This window comes from Acanthaster planci, linkage group LG19 (assembly GCF_054643075.1).
Source record: "Acanthaster planci isolate LZ-2023a linkage group LG19, COTS_SCS, whole genome shotgun sequence".
In the NCBI taxonomy this organism is placed as follows: Eukaryota; Metazoa; Echinodermata; class Asteroidea; order Valvatida; family Acanthasteridae; genus Acanthaster; species Acanthaster planci.
Window position 1 is genome coordinate 8,070,886 of NC_141795.1, and position 20,880 is coordinate 8,091,765.

Below are 20,880 nucleotides of genomic sequence, written 5' to 3' on the forward strand. Positions count from 1 at the left end.
ACAATAATGCTTTCACACCTCTGTCTTAATTATATAGAGGCTGAAGAATTTATCGTATGAAACAAGCTCTGAATTTCAGAAATTCATAAGACCACAGGCCTGCTGTCAAGCTGTATATTGAACATAACAGACTTAAATGAGATCGTCCGAATGCACTATTCCCTCACGTTCTTTAAATTGCGTAAATCTAAAATGTGAAAGTAGTGCGGTTACTAGAGTTCACGCCATGTAGTCTGGTTAGAGGTCCCTGTATTACCTCATACGCTACGGTGACGGGAACTGGTGTTACACGAGGGCGACCATTGATCGAATTCCCCGCTAATCTATGCACAAAACGTATCATGGGTACCACGCAAAACTGACTAATGTGCGACAACGGTCGCTCTCGAACTTCCCGACGCTCTTTTGTCTCGTGCCCGTGCACACGCTATCGGCAGAATGGGATGTCTCACGGTGAGTGTGATATGCGGATATGTCGCCCTGTCATGTGACCGTTCTGGGCCAATAAAGACAGTATCAAAGGCAGAGGTACAGCACTGTGTAACTTTGGTCGATGCATGATTTCAAATTGAGGCCACAGTTTTCCCCACTGTTTGTTTCATGTGTAGGAAGTATGCGACTGTGATTGTATTTCCAACGGTCAATTATCATGGCAGCTGCTAGACATACAATACTGAACAGCTCTCAAAGGACCTGACTAGCCGTGACAGCTAACTTCATTGTGGTCATCGTAATACAATATAATCGAATAATAAAAACACCTTGTAGTTTGGTTTGTGAGCACCGTACTTGCTGTCATTTCCCATTTGATTGAGCGTTCGGCGGTTCATCGCGCTTGAGGTATTCCACAACGTGATATGAGGACAGTTGAGCGATCAAGCTAGTGTAAAGATGGTTTGAAAACCGAAGGGAAATGACCTTCCCAAGCGCAAACACGCTGCAAAATATTTGCTCAAACGTATGCTAGGAAGAGAGATATGGGGGGGGGAGGGTAAGGCAGGCTTTTTGCCTTATCTCCCCTCCTGACTCCGACTGCCTTGAGCTTAATAGCCTTATCATAAAGAGCCCGTCAACTTGTCTGGTTCGTGACTTCACCATACACGCACACGCACCACTCAATTACAGCTCCCATTGGATGAACGATCAAGTTGCGCGTTTTACTTCCGGTTCTCCGTTTCAATGTAACTTGGTTGCAGTGGGCATGGTTTAAATTCAGGTGGCGTAATTACTTATGATCCGAACGGCGTATGCCCGACATACTGTAAAAAGGGCTGTGCGGATCATTGCAATATGTATTCGGATATCCATTGTCACAATTATACGGTTGCATAATTGTTGCAACGAAAGCAGCTGATCACATTATGCCAAAATAATGCCAATACCTTTCCTTCAGGGTTTTCCACATTTTGTTCCAGCTTTTGTAGAAATTTAAAGGAACTGAATAATCCAAAATAAGGGTCAAATATTCGCATTTAATCATTCGAAGTGACTCGGCTTCGTGACATAGGCAAAAATGAGGACGCACCATGAGCAGGTTATATTCTATACATTTATCATGCTTCCAACAGATACTTTATTAGTTTTTTATTTCGTATGTTTTTAAACGTTCACCCAATTTTGATAATAAATCCATATATTAATCTGAAGTTAACAATTATTTTACCCTCCTTAAATTTGACACAATGACACAACAGCATTTTAAGGGTAAATCCCATATAGACTTTCCTTTTGGTTGATGACCAGTGAAAAGTGCGCGTCAACTGTCGACGTCAACATATTAGGCCTATTTCACTGGTTCCAAACAGTTGACTGGCAAAACACAGTGAAGGATGAGAAGGAAAAGCCTACCTGACAACTGAAAGAAACATATCCCTGGTACTCCTCTCATTAACCAAAACCACTGGTACTCTGGTCACCATGTTGTCTTAAGAGCGAGGGATTATGGGTAACAAATCACCTGATGTCAAAAACGTTAACTTGACACCCAGCATCGAAATGGCGTTTGAGGACATTAAAGTTACGTTGTCAGATGAGAGCGCTCTCGTGATGTACCAACCAGACCTGTATACAGAGTAGCACCATGCTTCAGATTTGGGAAACAAAATGGCTGTTCACTGTGTGTACAGTAGATCGTGCGGCTATTGCACATGTATATCAACTGGCCGTGTAGTGCATACACTTGCCATTTTGTTTCCTAAACTGGTGGCACTTATGTCGCAACATTCTCTGTAATACAGCTCTGGTACCAATAGCCACTCTTGGCAGGTGATCAACAAACATGAGAAGAGACGACCAGTTTCAAGTGCACCATCCATTAACTGCCACTGGAGGGCGCTAAACAAACTTTAACCACATGGAGGATTGGAGAACCCCAAATATCTATACTCATAGTGTCGGTGAACATAGTTTTAACCAAGCCACGTGTAGGTCGTTCCCCGATCTCACAGGCCGATCCAAAATAGTGTGATCGGCGCCCTCAAGGGCAGATTTGCTATCTTGTCAATTATCCAAATGCGCATGACAGCCATCACAAATAAAGAACAGGACGTGGCCGCGTCCAAATCTTTCATCTAGAGCTACGGCTGGGTCTCGGCTGGTTGAGCCTACTGACAAACAGACGCGAGTCGTAGCTCTGGAGACACGCTTCGGACGCCGCCTGGCTCGCCCGCTACACATCTATCGTATAAACTGAAAACGACGACACGTCAAGAAAAGCAAGTCGAATCCCAAGGACCGAATGATAAAAGACAACGTGGACTGTACCGATGCTGGCTGCCATGCAACACCCGTGGCTTGGCAATAGTGAATAAAAATCCAGAAGTGCATGGCACGCCAATGTTACAACTGCCATTATAATTATTATCTACAGAACCTTGAGATATAAGAAATGTTACATTAATAATATATGATAATCGATTCTAGCACTATTACATATTACACCTTTCAAAGCCTTCTAAACCGATTGAGAAAAAAGTTTAAATGGTTGAAATTGAAGTCTACCTAGATGTACACTATACGTTATAGCCACACAGAATCGAGTTGGCGCGAACAGCACCCGCCTGTGTCCCTGCCAATACAGGTTACATACACACTAACACAAGAGTCAAAGCAATAAAATAGGCAGACATAAAAACATAAAATGTAAATCTGGCTGGACACAAATTCGGGGGCATTATGGAAAGAACACCTGCCAATGCGCTACGAAGTCAGGAATACCAACCTACTGCTTTCAACAAGGTCTTTGAATCGACATCTTTCAATGGTACAGTGCGAAATTCTTGCACGTAATTTACCAATTTCGACAAAACCTTCGCTGTAAAATTGTACCCTATGGTATTGAAACGTGAAGTACCCATTCACTGCACCGATGTACACCGCTACAGGAGGCGTACATGACAACTGGTGCCAAACCAATGGACCCGCAGGGCGACTGCAGGCCATACAACGCAGTGATAATCGGAAATGGAAAATGTCACTCGAAGGCCCTTTTGGCCGATGGGGATGATCAAGGCACATAACCGAGTTTCGCGGTAGCATGAAGGCGCCCTACCCGCTACACATTATCCACCACGTAAACTGATGTTGCAATGTTATATTCACGTTAGGGCCTACATGTTAATAGTTGGCTTTTGTTCCCTTTGCACATTAAGCATTAAACCGTTAGGACGCGAAGACGTGCTGACGTCTGCAGTCTCCATTTTAAACCACAGTTCACCCACCCCGATTAAAAGCCGCAAAGACCTCCGACAGCGACATGAAAGGTATACATGTATTTCCTTTGTTGTTTGGAAAGTCACCTTTTGAAATCAGATTAAAGTGCAATGTAGGCTATACCAATGACAATGTCTGTTCTTTTACCCGCCAACACCCTGTGCGTCATGTGCACGTCGGGCTGATCGAAATGCAGTGCAAGTTCCACAAGACGCCAGAGTGACACACTCCGGTAGTGTTATCCCACGGCCAGCGCGCAAACATGTATACGGCAACATACCTGCGGTGGTACTGCGACACTGTACGCATGTACACATACGCCAGAAACTCACGAACAGGGAACACCGTCGGGTTTTCCAATGCACAGATATGGAAAGACCTTCGAAAGCTTCCCTATCGAAAGTAAGTCGTAGGCCACGACATTCCGCACACACAGATGTACGTAGGAAACCTCGTCGTCCGAGTCTGGCTACCACATAAACGATCTTCGTGTAACTTGGGCAAACTGTACTACAGGCGCTACGGGGGCTGTCAAGGTGAAATATGGCGTGGTACATGCATTTTAGTATTGACACAGTTTACTTTTTAAATATAACACTTTCTGGGTACATTATTCAAAAAGGCTGCTGTTGCCAGCACAGCTGATCCGAAATTTCAAACCTTCAAATCGGTTACTCAACTAAAGCTCAAACGCCATACGGGTCTTTGTGTAGTAAACACCAAGTGTAAATCTGCAATCCTTAACGAGCAATTCGAGCGTACATTTTATAAAGGTATGCACCCCCCGGACCAAGAGAGGGCACAATTTTCCTGGCAACAGAGGCTCCTTTGGTCGGAAAAGAAATACTCTGGTTCACAAACGACTTTGAAATGCACGCGTTAAGGTTGCGTCGCTACCGGCAAACTGAACACTCCCTACCAATGATGAAGGGGTGCTCCAGCTCAGGGCGGGCACTCATGCTAGCACTCAATCGTGGGGTATACATCGACAGCAGTCCGGGCTAAAGATTTCCCGCAAAACTCCCGGCAGGATTTTATCCATCGAGTTATTACGCAGAAAACAGGAAATATCCCATTCCACTTTTTTTTCACAATTAATGCGGCACCTACTATACTCAGTTCAGTTGATCGTGAGCACCTCTCGCAATTGGCTACGTTACATATTTGCAAAAATACCCCGCACACTAATGCGCCCACTCACTCGACCAATAAATGCCATATTGACCATGACATGACAGAGAGAAACAAAGATATAGAACAAAAATTATTAGCTGTTAGACACCAACACGACGATCAATTCACACGGTACAACCCTGCTTATACTACGGGACAAGTTAAAGTTTTCCATAAATTCCTAGTAATATTCGTAAACATGAGAGATATTTGTCACCAAAAAGAGTTTAAATTCTTTCCATGATAAAATGGCACAAGAACATCAAAAAAGAAGACCGATGTCTATACCGCTACAATCCTTCCAAATTTCAGTTCAGCTTTGCTGTAAATCTCCCTAGCTAAGTACCTGATCTGACATCTTTACTTATATACCATTATTAAATATATCAAATTTATCTTAACTGTACATTACAGCATGTACTTAAACTACAGCTCCTTCGTTAACGAACCCAACAAATCTTCACTTATAACGCCATTCACTTTTGACTAGAAACGTCTCGTTTCTTTGTCCTTTTCTTCAACTGTTCCACGCGTTAACTTGCTTCTTTTTATTCCATGCGCAGGCACTGCAACACGAAGTCTGATCAAGTCAAAAAACTGAAATTAACTCAAAAGGAAAAAATAACAAAAGACTTTCATCACACGCAGCAAAAATGTACAAATAAAATGTTAACTGGAACGAAGGACCGCAGAACTGATCTAGTTTTCATTATCTCAACTGAAAAAAAAAATCTTCGCCGTTTGGAGAGGTCCCCGCACTCGTTCTTGCATAAGACAGCTCTACAAATATACAAATATGCGCTCCGTGGTCAAATGCTGCTTTGACATACCTGGTTGGAAAGGTGCCAACAAACCTCCAACAACTTTCATATTACAGCAATCCTAAACACATGCGGTCATAATAACCGTAGAGGTATGGCATGGAACTCCGCCAACAGAACTACCGACAAGAGAGAGAAAAAAAAAACCACACAGAGAAGGCAATGGTGACACCACAAAAAACACACTTGCATATGGTGCATTGATGAAGTCAAAGGGACACAAATCTACGTCAAAACTTCGAATCTTTCTCTGTCACAACCGGTCAAAGGGAGAGGTGAGCGCGACGCAATAACGCTAGACTGTCAAATAAGCCACGGGGCGGGAGAGAAAGGTCTAAAATCGACTAACTATTGACAAAAAGATATTGACAGTTGGACATCATTTGACACAGCCAGACAAAGGGAATGACAAAATTGTTTTCTTTGGATAAAAAAGGCAGTAATTTTTAGGGGGACTAAATTTTACTACGAAGAAAAGTGAAGGAATAAAGGTGGTAGCCAAATAATGGAAATAGAACGAGCTAACATGAAAAAGGGGCCACTATGAAATGGGATACAAAGAAAGGCAGGCATAGAATAAGAACTGGAGAAAAAAACTACAGTTTCTCCTTAAGCATCTGCACTTTTCAATTTGCAAAGCCTCACTCAACGGGCTGTATACAGTTAACTACGACAGACACGACTGAATTTGAAATTGACAACACAAAGCTACCTACAAACCCCCCCCCGGTAAATATCTCTTTGAGTTCTTCAGAGATTGAAACCGCGGCTTCGCTTTGTCTCAACAATGTATTACTTCTTCAGACTATTCTGCACTGATCTCTATTCTGGTCGGCACTGATCCAAACAAAAAGTGCCTTCCCCAAATTAAAATCAATCTCTCTTTGCTCTTGAGTCTTTCCAAAAAAACGTTTTCATCAGAATTCTTCTACACCAAATAGCCAAGTCATGGGGGCTCCTCCTACCAGCCACACCATCTTCCTCTGAGCAATCTCTGAGCAATCAAACAACAAAAATTACACTATCAACAGGTTGGAGGTAATCATCGTTCTTGGTTTACATAAAAATGCCAAGAAGATGGTCCCACTACAGCCAGACACGAAGACAAAACGGAAGCCATCGTTCGAAAGAGAACGATAGACTGCATCTCGGTAAGCAATGCGTGATGGCTCCGCTAGGTTTTGCATTTGTTATCGAGAAGATCTCTCTCTCCCCGTCAATCCCCTTTAATAAAAAACCAACCCTGTTTCTTGTTTTTTGTAAGAACACATCTGCTTGTTTGAAATGGATGTGGTCATTAAACAGGTGGAAAGGGGGAGACACGGTCGGGTGGTGATAAAAGACGAGGCGTGTCCAGGGGCATGGCTATTTGTTTGGAGCACTGGGAGATCCCGAGCGGTGAAAGTGAATGTTTGTCCACTTGTTGTCCCTGCGCTGCCACACTCTCGTTTCCTCAGACTGAGCAGTTACGGGTAAACCGTTCCTGGTAGAGAGGCCAAGACAGTAAAACCATCAAGCACAATTAATTTCCTAAGAAATCTTTTCTTGGTACGATAAAGCTTCTTACATGATAGGAAATCTGATACTGTTCCGTGGAGCATCACTGTCACACTTTGCAATATACAACAGACATTTAAAATTTCTTTACCATTCCATGGGGTTAAGCAGACTCGACATTTTAATGACATTTTAAGAAAAACAAATTACGAAAGTCTGAGTGCTCTTCAAGAAGGAATGAGATCGATGTGTGTATGTCATGGACCACTAATTCCCTGTTGGACAAAGTTGGGTACAGCCGTGTTAGTATGCTGGGCAGAAGAGTGACAACACCGCCTTCAAAGAGTGAGTCTCTTACAAATCTACTCCAAACCAATGAAAACCACTCTACATAGAGTGAAAACCACCCAAAAGTAGTGAAATTCACTCAAAATGAGGAGCCATATGAAGGACAACTCTTTTACCTATGGCTCCTTGGCAGTGTGGAAAGATCAATGTTTTGGAGTGGTTTATAGGAGTCACACTTCTAGAGAGTTTTTTACTCTTTTGCTTGTAACAGTGAGAACAATTCAGTTTGTGAAGGTGCATCTGGAAAGTTAACAGTGATTACGAAAGCCTCTTTTTAACTTGAGACTTGGATCAAAGGTGCGACCCGTTCAGCACTTTGAAGCTTCTTATTACGAAATGTGAACAAACTCTAGGCTTTAGACTACTGTATCTGAAAGAATACACAGCAAAAGAAACATCAGAGAAACTTAAACAGGCATTCAAGCAAACACCAGGGCAGAACCTTAAAACACAACAGAAGGAAAGCAAAATCTGAAGAAGGAGCAAAACAAGGGGGATAAGCTCACCGGTCAATGTACTGGGTGAGACGGACATAGGCGATGCAGGCCGCATCCTCACCGATCAGGTGAACGTGAGGATGGAGGATGGTGGTGTTGCGCGCCCTGTTGTTCTTGGACAGCACTGCAAAGGCAAAAGCCAGACGGCGTTTTTCAGACTCTTTCATGTTTAGACCACTGATACCACTAGGACCACTGGCGTAGGACGGGGCCGCGGCTGTAGCAATGCATGCCAGAACAACATATAGACAAGGGGGATTTAGTACACCATTCTCCAGAGCCATGCCCTCTCACAGACAACCACAAAAAAAAAATTGTGTATCTCATCTGAAAGGAGTCAAGGATTACAATCGATCGATTATCGAATCATACTTTTGGGGGGAAATTGGCATTCTTGCCATGGTCGGGGTTAGAAAAGTGACAAGGTTTTGTTGTCTACATGAGTGACAATGCTGTTTCCAACTTTTGCAATTTTTCTTCTCTCAATTTTGCATATTGACATTTTGAAAATAAAATTTTGGATGATTCAGTTTTGACCCTTCCTTATTTGGTTATACTTTCAGATAAAACAGGTATGTTTCTATTTCTATAATTTGTCCTATAATTTTTCTTAGTCTGGGGGATGAGTTAGTCAAGACACAAAACGGTTATTTTGCTAAGAACATGTGCATCGGAGTTGTAAACTAGAAAAACTAAACAATATTTCACTCTATGCAGGCACATCAAGTTTCGTCATGCTCTTGTGATTTTTTTCGCAATAGTTAAGGGAAAATTCTTTGTTAGTCTCAGACACTGGAGTTTTCTGTTGGGTTTTCAAGATTTGCCAATCATTGCTAAACCTTCTGCATTTGAAAGGGAAAGGATTGAATTTGATAGAAACATAACACAAGGGGAGAATTTCAAAAGGCAAAGAAGGGAATCGATAATAGAACGATTACAAACTCTGAACAAATTTTTGGAAAGTTGTAAAAAGGCACAGCACTTTTCATAAAATAACTGACTCAGTTACAACACCTTGCTCAGTTATGGAGTGCTTTGAATCAATAAATTTGTTCCAACACGTCGAGCTCATTTATATATTCCATTCATTTGGAATCACTCAAAGAAGGGTGAATCCTGAAATTAGTTTTTGGTGAATCCAAAAATTTGGAAATATTTTATGTATAAGGCCTTTCCAATGGAATTTCAGGTTACTCATGGTGAAAGACAGCAACAGGTGGAAAGGTTTGCGGTAGCACCATGCGAAGGAATATATCTCTTAGGAGTATGTATGGTTCTGAAAAGATCAGGGAGTATACTCAATGTTTCGGACTGCGTGCTCCGTCTGTGCTCAGTTGAGTATACTCCCAGTTCTTTTCAGAACCACACATACTCATAAGAGATATACTCATAAGAGATAAATTCCTTTGCATGGTGCTACCGCAAGCCTTTCCACGTATGATGTGGCCTTTCTTTAGAGAGAGGCAATATTTGTGGGGAAAAGAAATAGACCACCAACGCTGCCTTTCTCTCATGAAATTTGTTGCTGAGGGGCTTAACCAATCCCCCCTCCACCAATGCACTTAAATTGAAATTCCAATAAAAAACGATGGTGCTTTGCCAAAACATTATGAGCAAGGTGTTGTAACAGAATCCTGCTACAATGCATGCAAATTATGAAGAAAAAAATCAGAAAATTTATATCAAAATCAATTAAAGCTGAATTAAGAATAGAGCTTACTTCCACCAAACAACATTCAAGGCCACAGTTTTGAAGTGAACTGATGTTCAATCAGACCAACAACTTTGTTCTTGTACGCTTTTCGAAAAAACACCAGAGAATGATGAAACCTTGTTGTTTGGTGAAAATAAGTATACAAAAGCCAAATTGATATGATCAAACATATGTCGGCTGCCTCCTCCCAAAAATTGGAGAGGAACACAACTCTATTATTGAATGGTTTGTAGAATGTCCAAGTGGTTTTTTTTCCCAAAAAGAAAAGTTGTTCATGCAGAGCGATGGTTTGTTTCACAGCAATTTGAGGAGCGAGCAACTTTCAGCTCAGGTGGAATTCTTTCGTATGTTTTTGCTAATATCTTTTTGACACCAAAATGTAATCAGATAAGTATTTCAAACTGATTTATCATCACTGATTCATGTGAATTTCCGACATTCCAAAATTTCACGCAAAGCATCAATTTTTCTTTTCCTTTACAGAATTCCTCCTTGAATGATGATCCGTTTTTGACCTGAGCAGAATAAAATCTCTTTGGCAACACGAACATGAACATCAACATGCACAAAATACCGAGTGTGAAATGAACACAGGACATGCAAAAGCTGAGGGGCCACAACTAGTTGCCTGGTGTACTAAGTCTCCTCATGCGGGGTTTATAGTATGCAATACAGAAATGCCAACAGAAGAAAAAAATTCTGAATCGCCCAATGAAGATCAGAATGAATTGGTTGAATCAACAGCTATCCACACGTTAAAATGGTGTCAACTTTATATCCACAAAATGAGGTGGGTGTATCAACATTCTAAACAGATTAATGGCTCTCCAATTCAGACTTCAAAAGTGGATCCCGCCAAGTGGTTGATTCTAACAGTGCAACTTTTTCATCAATACTTTTCATCTTCAGAAGCTCGAAGAAAAACAACAAATTCAGCAACATCTTTCAAGACTAGCTTTTCCGTATGATACATAAATGTGATACAGTGGTTCTTCAGAATGTTTTCCAATAAATTTTTAAATTCATTGTTTTCTTTCCACAGAGGATTGTGTGTGGATACGAGACTCAATTTCATTCCGCTGAAGTTAAATAAGCGGGTGGAAAATTGAATGCTGAACAACCAATCCTCTCAACTTCATTGGTAACTCTTAACCACTTACCACTTGCCAAGACTCTGTGCTTTGGACAAACGAGAAATGTGCAAAACGATTCCCAACAAGGTCGGACCTCTTTCTGTCTAACCCCACCTCAGGGTCAGTAAGGTGTGGAGGGGGAAGGGGGAGTTTACTGATTGGAGGGGGACAATGTACCGGTACCAGGAATTGTGGCTGTATCCTGACGACAGGTGCACTGAGCATCCTGTTGACAGACTGGTGCCACATCCATGGCTGTGTTCAGCAATGTAGCCGTGAAAAAAACAGAGAGCCAGCTTTCAAATTGGGAAGATGCATGTATCGGAGCTGTAGTCAAATCCGTCCCAAGTCCTGTCACGAGTCCAGTCACAAGACCTGTCACGAGTCCAGTCACAAGACCTGTCATAAGAAACAGGGTGAACAATGACAGAAGGAGTGCTTTTGTCACAGTTCATTTGTGTGGCTTGCTGCCTGGCTTCAGACTGGATGACTTGTGACTGGACTTGCAGGGACTTGTGAGGGACCCGACTACAACACTGGTACGCATCCGCCATCCGTTCAAATTTCAGGCAGGCTAAATGGCACTCACGTGCACTTGGGTAAGAATTCTGCCATTTCTGGCTTTCATGGTAATCTTAAGTGATGTCATCACTTTGCTGAAGGCGAGGGGCTAAATTGACAACAGAAGTAAAAGGGGCAATAAGAGTTTTGGCCAGGGGGTACTTCTCTTCGCCTAAACTTCCTGCTAACATGGCTTTCAGATCCGTTTTTTGCACATTATCTCCTCGGCTCCAAGGCACAGCCATCGGGCAGCTTGACTTACCGAGGCCTCTTACGGGTAAAAGGGAGTGGACATCAACATTTAATGCATTCCACATCAATGTTGCAGCATGCAAATGGAAGCCAGTGGCCCTAGTGTCTCGCTGCTACATGTTGCTTTATATTCATACACAAGTGTGATAATATTCGGTCAGAATGGTTTTTACACACGAAAAAAAAAACCTTGTACCCTGCAATCCCGTGCCACAACTGCGCCGCATTTTCAAAAATAGTTGCAGCGCAACATTCCCAAACTGCAATATAACCTTTCTATGCTCCTTTGACTTCTGAACTGGTCTTCACTCAAGCCGGATGCTTTACTGAACCGTAAAATTATTTTCAAGTTCAAACATGGGCAAATTAATATGAAAACTTGCAGTTAGCTGCCTCTTTTCAGGACTGCTCAAGACTTTTATTTTAACCAGCTTGCTGATGTTTTGACCAGTGTCTGAAAGCTAAGCTACTACAAATTAACGACTATTTAAAATCTTTAAACTCTGCTAAAACTTCAAGCCAGGATGGTCGTGGCTTTAAATTTGAGCAACGAATCGGTGTAAATATTACGGTTATTTTCTGTTCAAGATTCAAGAATTAAAGACAGCGCAATCTTGAAGTAACCAGATGAAAAAATGTCCAACACCATTTGGGGATTTCTCTTTATTCAAAACGAATATTTCCTAACAGATCTGCAAAACGTAAAACAAAACAAAAGTTATTGGTGAAAGAAAAACTCCAAAAAAAAAACAGAAAAGGAAAATGAGTTTGTCACTTATTGAAGAGTGCTTCAGTGAGGAAATTTTCAATCTAGCCTGCTTGGGAAAAACATCTTTTTTTAGTGTAGGTAACCCTGCAATGAAATCTTCCGAATTTATTCTGATGGATGGCTCAACATAAAAAAAAAAACTGCAAAAGGCATCCTGTCCTCGACTTAAATGGGAACGGCCGGGTGCTGTGACAACACGGCAAGTGTTTTTAAGGGAATGTAGTGATCGGGTACCAGACAGACATTGTCAAAATGAATTTTTTCTTTTTTTGTACAGACAGCCATCCGGTGACAACAAGGGACCAACAGTACATTTTGATGGTATATCGCTTGGACAATCGATGACACATCTATGACACAAAAACTCCAGACGCCACAAATGCAGTGAAACACAACCCTCTTTGCAAGTGTAGGCAGAAAATCCATTTTTGTTTTCTTGGGGGAGAGGGTTTGAAAAAAAAAGCTTTATATTTTCGTTGACAGCATGCAGATGTATTCCGAATTAAGTGCAATTGTTCAGACGGCTTGGGGAGATCGAAGCAATGAGCTGCCTAAATGATACTACAGCGGTCTGAAGGTTGCACAATTCTGTTCACTTGCTGTCAGTTTCTGTGAGCCAAAATTCACATGAAGGCATATGCTTCCAACAGACAGGAATAAAGTCCAGACTAACAAGTTACTAATTTGTACGCATGCATGAGTGACTGAAACTCCAACTCATGGGAACAAAAGAAGCTGAACTTTTGCTGGAATGTCAGAAATCAGCGAGAGCTCCCCTAAATGTCTCCTTTTCTGAGTAACAGCCTATTCTGGGGTATTTGGGTACACGTATTTCATAGAGATGGCGAAGTTGTGAACACTGAAATGGTATTAAATGTTTTGTATATTGTTCGTTCATTTTTTTATCTCTCAGAAAGGTTGCCATGCTTCAGTCAATATTTACGGTTCAACCAGAGTGCGAATTTCTTTCACCTGGGCCACATTTCAACACATGAGGGCGCTGTGACAATTTGACTCCAACTGCACATCAACTACATGATCACAAGGCGCACAGCCAACACCAACTGCACGGAAACAGGACAAATAAATTAAGGTATCACTGTGTCACATGAAACCAGGCATCGTGAAAACCAGATTTGTCGGGGAGTGTCAACCTACCGTTGTCAAAGTAGAACCGGTGGAACTCCATACCCTCCACCAAGTTGCCGAATGCCTCCGGCTCAAAGCAGGTCATGTGCGGATCACACAGCTTCCTGAAAGCAGCAGGACAAAAAAGGATTCAAAGTTCATGAAATAGGCCTGAGATAGTCGCTGTCGGTAAAGCAAGCCTAAAAGTTACAAGCCCTTACATGTATGTCAGGTTGACGTAATGGTTTCCTTTCCCGGCCTGCGGCATGGGTTTGATTTTCGGATCGGTCCATAGGTGGATTGAGTTTTCAGTCGCCCCTACCTGATTCCATGGGTTTTACCCGGAGCACTCTTCTGGGGTTTTCCTCCCACCTCTAAAACTGCAACTGCTTCTGTCTCCTCTCTACAGGTTTCTTCAGCCTGACAAGCTACAGTTCCTAAGGTGCTTTTGAGGAATCCTTGGTTTCATTACCAGAAGTGTTTCATGCCTTTCAATAAAGATTCTACTGGGATCAAACACGTCAGGCCCTCTTTTCTGATATTAAAAATAAAACAGTATTATCTGATTTCGCTAAAAGATAAAACTGAAGCTCCAAAATGGAAAAAAAAAAATTGCTTGAATTTGGCTTAGTTCAGTCCCTGGCTTCACTGCATGCTACAACTCGGATTCCAGCCAACTTTTTTGAGATGGGATTTGAACCTCTACACTGCAGAATAAGCATGACGGAGTAGCTTGCCATAGCTTACACCATGTAGGAAATATCTCTAACGTGAGCTGGTGAGGTCTGGAAAACACTGGCCTCGTAAGTCCTTTTCAGAACCTCCCTGGCAAAAGACAGATCCCCCCCGGTGTTACAGCAAGGTACTCCGGTTACTTCTGCAAGGTCCATGTGGATATTTGGAGAAGGCAGGTCCTGGCCCAGGGAGGCAACAGCTACCAGAGCTCAAACTGAAAACGGGTATCAATTTTTGTTTGATTCCATTTTCTGCACTTTTGCAGACTTCAACTTAAACTTGTTAGTTTGCTTAAGTTCTTAGGTCCCTGACCCCAACTGGACTGCAACACTCTCTGCCAATATCCTAGGTTTACCTCATGCCGAACAGATGGCACCACATACAAATTTTACTCAAGTTCAATTTCTCTGATTTCTGTAAAAAAAAAACCTACTCCAAAAGGGGGAGTCATTTTCATCACAAGAAAAGAAAAGACAGAGACAAAGGTGAGGATGATATGCAGCATTCCTTACGTGTAACCTTCAAAGTCTCCGTTGTTAATGGTATCTATGAGTGCCTCTGTCACCTTGACGATCTCCAGTTTGCGTGCTGAAGACAAAAACACACAATGCATTACTTGCGCACTTGCATCTGCTTCGCAAAGTGGTTTATTTCCCGTCACAACCCCGCTCCCCGACCTCAAGGTTGCTACTTGCTCCATACATGTACCTTTGACGTCGTCATCTTCAACGACGCTGCTCTCCTGGGACTCTTTGATATCATTGTCCTTCTTCATCATCGTCTTTCCACCTGCTTTGGGAAGCAAATAATGAACGGGGTAAAGCTACACGCCGACATTGAGTCCAAATTGAAAAGTGGTCTCCCCCCACAAGCATGTCAAAACAACACAACTGCAAACATCATGTTCCATACTTTGACATCTTCGTATGGCAATTTGACCAGGTTAATGCCACTTTTTGTCAAACTCTGAATTGTCCAGATATCAGTGAAGTTTCATTCAAACTTTCGAAATTTCCAGTGGGCATTTGTTTATCCAATTGTTAATGGCCAACAAGGTTTCCCAGGGACCTTTTAAACCAGGTCTTCAGTTGTTTCAGACTTTTAGGGACAAACATATTTCGAGGTCTCATTTATGCAGAGTTTTTTTTTTTGGGGGGGGAGTAGAAATTCTCAGAACTACTTATCCCAAAAAACCTTGGTGAAATCAACAGGAATCAATATTGTGTTGGTTTGGCATGATGTTAAAGGGGGCCTTGTTAGTATCTGTGTACTTTCAAAAGGGGGGGGGAAGGGTGCTTGAAATGTGCAAAAGTCAACGGCAATGCCCTGACCTCAGATAAACTGCTTGATTTCAACGAAAGCTCCAACCCCATTTTAATGATCAGTTTCCAACAGAATCTGGAAGAGCAAATGCAAGTGTCTGACGCATGCCAACAAAATATTCCTGTGGATTTCTTTTCCACAAACAATCCAATTTTGGTCGAACCAAGGAGAATTGGCTAAAAGGCAAGATTTAAAAAATATTCATTTGAGACCTGTGGTCTTAAGTATACTGTACAAACACTTCGTCAGTTGAGTTGTTGAAACTTCTACCGATAGAGGATTTTATTGACTAATGCACTGCTTCAAAATGGACTCATGAGTTCAGAGAAAAATCAAGCAAGCTACATGTGGATGTAGATTAAAGCTACATGTATTTGGTTATAACCATGGTGTGTGTTTTTGAGAGATTACAGATGTTCTAAAACTAGAGTAAGTCTGCACTACAATGTTGAATTCTATGGTCTTGGCTTAGAAGGCAGGAGAAATGGACTACATGACGACTGGATCACAGCAGTAAGGTTTTTTTGCATCTGGCCTGTGTGGGTGGCAGCCATCTTTGCATGGTTCCCCGAAGCTGCGGCAAAGATCACTGTTGACATGGGTGCACCACCTCTACTTTTCAGACTAGGTGAGGAACCTGAAAAAACTGCGCGAATGTTTCAATTCAAAACGCTTAACTCAGGAGGATGGGTGATAACAGTCTGGGAAAAAAGCTCTACAGGCGACATGTACATGTAGATGTGCATGACTAGATGAAGAATTTTATTCAGAAGACTACAGTTCAGGAAAATATAAGCCACTCTTGTAGGCTTGCAATTTTACGATTTGTTTTTTATAGTTCCTTGTTTCGGTCCCTTTTTGATTATCTCTTCCACTTTTCTTTCATGTTGTTGTTTCTACCAAAATAATGAAGCTGTAGTGGTGTTCTCATAATTGTTAAAAAGGAAACGTTCAAAAAAGCCTTTCGGGCATGGAAACTTGGGGTTTTCATTTGACGAAGTTTCGGCCATTCTCTCGTGCCTTCTGATACCATAGGATGGCTTTGCTCGCACAATTGATCAAACAGATATGAAGTGAGTATTTGCCGCACTGATTGAACAACCCAAACATACTGGCATGCCCAGACTGCAGTTGGGAATAAGTCTTCGCAGGTGTGGCACACGGCAGTGTGGTTACTTCAGGAATATGAAAATGGTGATTTTTTTTTCTTGATTCTTTCACTACCCTTAGGAAGTCCGGCATAACTTGGGGGTTCCAGACAAAGCAGGTGCAATCATTCCAAGGTTACATAAGGGTCTTTAATACCGTACATGTAATGACAGTGCATTGTGCTTGAACAGGAAGAGATATCATTTTGAGCATGTACTTCAGTTACTACAAATATTATACTGATACGCCAGAAGGATTAAGTTTACATGTTAAAGGTCTGAAGTGACCAGAGATAGGGTCAAGGATATCACTGTCATACCCACAAAAAAAAGCACAGATACATGTATGCTCCTTTGCCTTTATTAGCCAAAATGATTACTGCATTCCTGATACAGCAACAGAGTCCTGAATTGGAATGGTTAACCTTTGACCTACCATGGGAGCCACCGGTAAGCAATCGCTTCCAGTCCGTGGTGGGTGTCATTTTTCCCAAAAAAGCATTTTGCAGAGGGAGGGGTCTCAGTTTTTGGAGTCCCCGGGGGCCAGCCACAAGAGCACAGCTGGCAAAACGGCACACCAAACTTGCCATGGCAGACCAGGAGGAAAAAAACTGGTCTTTGAGGTCAGCTCTGATTTGGCAGTGTGTGCGGGCCTGACTTTTGCTTGAACTTTGTTCTGCAGTATCTGAGACTTGGCACTGCCACCTGACTGGTGCACTGTGGGATATACACCAACTACACGTTCAAAAACAACACAGTGTAAACCAGATATTGCATGTATACATATGCCCTGGGAATGATGTGGCCACAAGAGGGCAGTGTTTAAGCTGAGGAGAGAAATTAGAGTCAAGTAGACCATCAAAATTCAAAATCTAATAGCTGTCAATAAACCCCAAACTCATATCAATGGTATTTCACAAATATGTGGACATTGCAGGTGTGTCTTCAGGAGAGTCTAGGCTACATTTCTGTTTTACTCACTTTCACCAGAAACTGGAAATGGCACCGCAAATTTTCAACATTATGCACACAAAAGACGAGAAAATGAAAGCTGCCAAAAAAGAGGCTCTCTCATCAAAATGGTGGCAGCTACGCTGTCACTGGGCCAAAAGTACATTCAGATCTGTTGAGCATCCAGAAAATACATGTACGTGCTTAGCAAAAAACACCACCCAAAGTATTAATTGAAATTGGGGCCCCGTTTTTTGGCTGCTCAGTATCTTTCGCTCAGCAGCCCCATGAAAATTGGGTTTCGTTGACAGGGGCTCATCTTGCTCTGTAACTGTCTCTTGATTCTTTTTCTGACACACAGCCAAACACTGTCCTCCATTGATGCAATATCCTCAAAAAACTGTTTGAAGACGACTTTTTTATCAGCAAGGTGCAACATGAGGTATCATTCCAAACGAATGAGTTAGTATTCAGCCAATGGTCATGCAAGCTAACTTGCAAACAACTCAAACTGAAAAAAAAAACTAAAAGAAAAAAAAATAGGCCGTCTTTACTGTCAGGTACATTATTCACACGACTGAATAAATATTTCGAAGTCCCTGAGAAGGTCTAAAAGAACTCATAAAGTTCCAACAAGTGCACTAAATTGAATTTATCTTCACTTATAATCATTTCCTACTTCCTGCCCCTTCCGGTTTCAATGCAAGCTCCTCTCCCCAGTTATCTCAACAAGTTTACCAATTAATGCCCGGTGGAAAAAGGCTTTCCAAAATAATTCTCCACAGAGGAAGACCCTCAAGAAATGCATTAATGTTCTGAGACCGAGGACGTGTACTCTGTGCTCAACTAGTAAAGGAACTATCCTGAAGAAAAAAAAATCAAATTTTGGTTTCATGTTGTCAACAAAGTTCACCAGCATCCATTAACCTGCAAATAAATACTTCCAACAAAAGAAGGTTTTGGTTTTTATTTTTGGACAGGGGACTTTAAAGATTGAAATGATTTTGTTACGAAAGCCTATGCCATGTCAGAGAAATTCTGAACACAAATATCAATCCATCTTGGGAAAATGTTTTCAAAAGATGTGTTACTAGCTTCTCTTTGGTTTGATATTGTACATTCTTGAATGCTTCATAAACGGCTTTTTTCAATTAGTACGCATTCGTTCCTAGTTAAAACACTGCGCAAATGATCCCATAACCGAAACATGAAGTCAACCCAAACTTTAAAAAAAAGAAAAAAAAAGTTTAATGAGTACTGTGAGACATGGGATTTGTTATGTCATGTGGTGCACTTGGTTAAGTTCCCCCTATCAAAGGCCGATAGGATCAGTTTCTTTTTTTCTTTGTTATTATAGTGAACAGTGCTGAAAACAAACAAAAATCCCAATGAAAAAAAAGGGGGTGGAAGATTAAGCTAAATCAAAACGGATGTCTTATTTTGGAGGAAAAGGAATGGAAAAAAGGATAAATATGGGACTTAGATGTCAGACTATGCTGAATGTGCAGTCCAGCAAGTCTTCAAAGAAAACATTCACTGAAATATTTTCTCAAAGTACAATTCTTCTCATAAATGACAGAACAGCTGCCAACAGCAAGGAAGATTTGAAGAATTTGTAAAGTGCTCTACAAAAGGGTTTTTGCCAATGATCCTACAGGCCTTTTAACTAAAACCGTTTCAGGTGAAATCCTTGTTTATTTCTCTCTTGAGAGCCCAAAACATAACCGACGTGGCCCGTGCTTACCCTTTTCCTGACTTTCCCCTGTGTGAGGACGGCAAGGAATGATGGGAGATAAAACAAGTAGAGAATGAGGTCAGAGGTCACAGCATTACTGACACAGTAACGACTGGTCAGTTTCACGGCGGCGAGCCAAGATTGTTCTTGCTGCGTTGTCGTGGTGTCGTTTTTTTCCCCCTGAGATGTCCGCTCTGGTAATTTACAAACTTACAAACAAGCAAACAGTGCACGGCAGACCAGTGGAACTTGTAAAGGACACATTGTCCTCAAATCATTAAAAAAAATTGAAATGAATACACTGTTTGATTTGACAATTTCACTTTTCAAATACTGAAGTTAAGGAAACGCAAGGATGATAATAAAGATGCTGGTGACAATGTCCAAGTTTCCAGTACTGAATATGACAAACTGAAACGTCCCCTTAAAAAAGGATGAATCTTAAACAACGAAAGACTTTAACGGCAAAGTGTGAAGTGCTCTATGATAAAAGTAAACACTGGAAAACAATACTAAAATCATTTTTCTCTAGAAAAAAAAATCAAAAACATGCCAGTGCAAATTATACTTCCAGTGCATGTAACTCCGCGTAAATCCTTGCAGGGAATACAACTAAAAAGATCCTGGAGAAGTTTTGACAGCTGACCAGAAATGCCAAGAAAGTGATGAATGCACGGTCAGTGGAAAAATATGGGTGAGAATACCAAATGACTATCCCCCCCGACACCGATGAAAGAACAGAGATGGCCCGCCGGAAACCGACTAGTCCACGTCCCAAAACAATTCCCTCCCCCCGTGTGAGGATTTCCAAACTGAATAGAGGCAACTGACAGGAATATGACCAGTAAAAATAATTTCAACGAATACTTTATTCTTTGATCTTTCTCTAGGTCATAAAATAATGATTGGTTTGTTATCATCTGCTTGGCATACTAAGTCAGAAATGTTCATGCAAATTTTGATAAAGTAAATGCGAAATGACATTATTCTCAGAATAATAAATCGTATCAAGTGTTTCCATAGCACAAATATCTATTATTTTTCAAGTGCACGTGTCAAGCGTAATAATTGTAAGGACAGTCAGTAAAAATTTAAGTATGTTGAAACAAGATTCAAAATATTTTGGACAAAATCACGATCACGAAATAGTCTGTAGACTGCCAGTTATCTCAAATAATTATTTTTGCTGGTCACTGCATTTCCATATTTTCCCAGCATGCAACAGGACATTTTTTTTCTAGGACATTCTAATACCAGTGGGTAAAAAGAAAAAAAACACACAGGGGAAAATCTGGAAGTTCTGTCTTGTGTACAAAAACAAGGCATGCTCCGAGAACTAAATGCCAACTATGAGTTGGGAATGGGTTACAGACGGCTGTTTGAT

General features: G+C 41.4%; 1 protein-coding gene across 24 annotated transcripts in view; it reads right to left on the reverse strand.

The window, feature by feature from the left end:
• Positions 1-1,535: 1,535 nt before the first annotated feature.
• LOC110977564 (calcium/calmodulin-dependent protein kinase type II delta chain-like) overlaps positions 1,536-20,880 on the reverse strand; it is an 89,337-nt gene continuing 69,992 nt past the window's right edge. For 6 of the 24 annotated variants that reach the window (XM_087129738.1, XM_087129730.1, XM_087129733.1 and 3 more), the window contains 6 exons: positions 19,506-19,523; positions 15,048-15,128; positions 14,852-14,927; positions 13,635-13,729; positions 8,057-8,264; positions 1,536-7,188 (listed from right to left, as the gene is read on the reverse strand). In XM_087129738.1, the coding sequence (XP_086985864.1) occupies positions 7,071-7,188; positions 8,057-8,264; positions 13,635-13,729; positions 14,852-14,927; positions 15,048-15,128; positions 19,506-19,523 (596 nt within the window). In that variant the 3' untranslated portion in view covers positions 1,536-7,070. Of the gene's footprint in view, positions 7,189-8,056; positions 8,265-13,634; positions 13,730-14,851; positions 14,928-15,047; positions 15,132-19,505; positions 19,524-20,880 lie in introns of all 24 variants that reach the window. The other 18 variants (XM_087129737.1, XM_087129729.1, XM_087129727.1 and 15 more) reach the window with 6 other exon arrangements.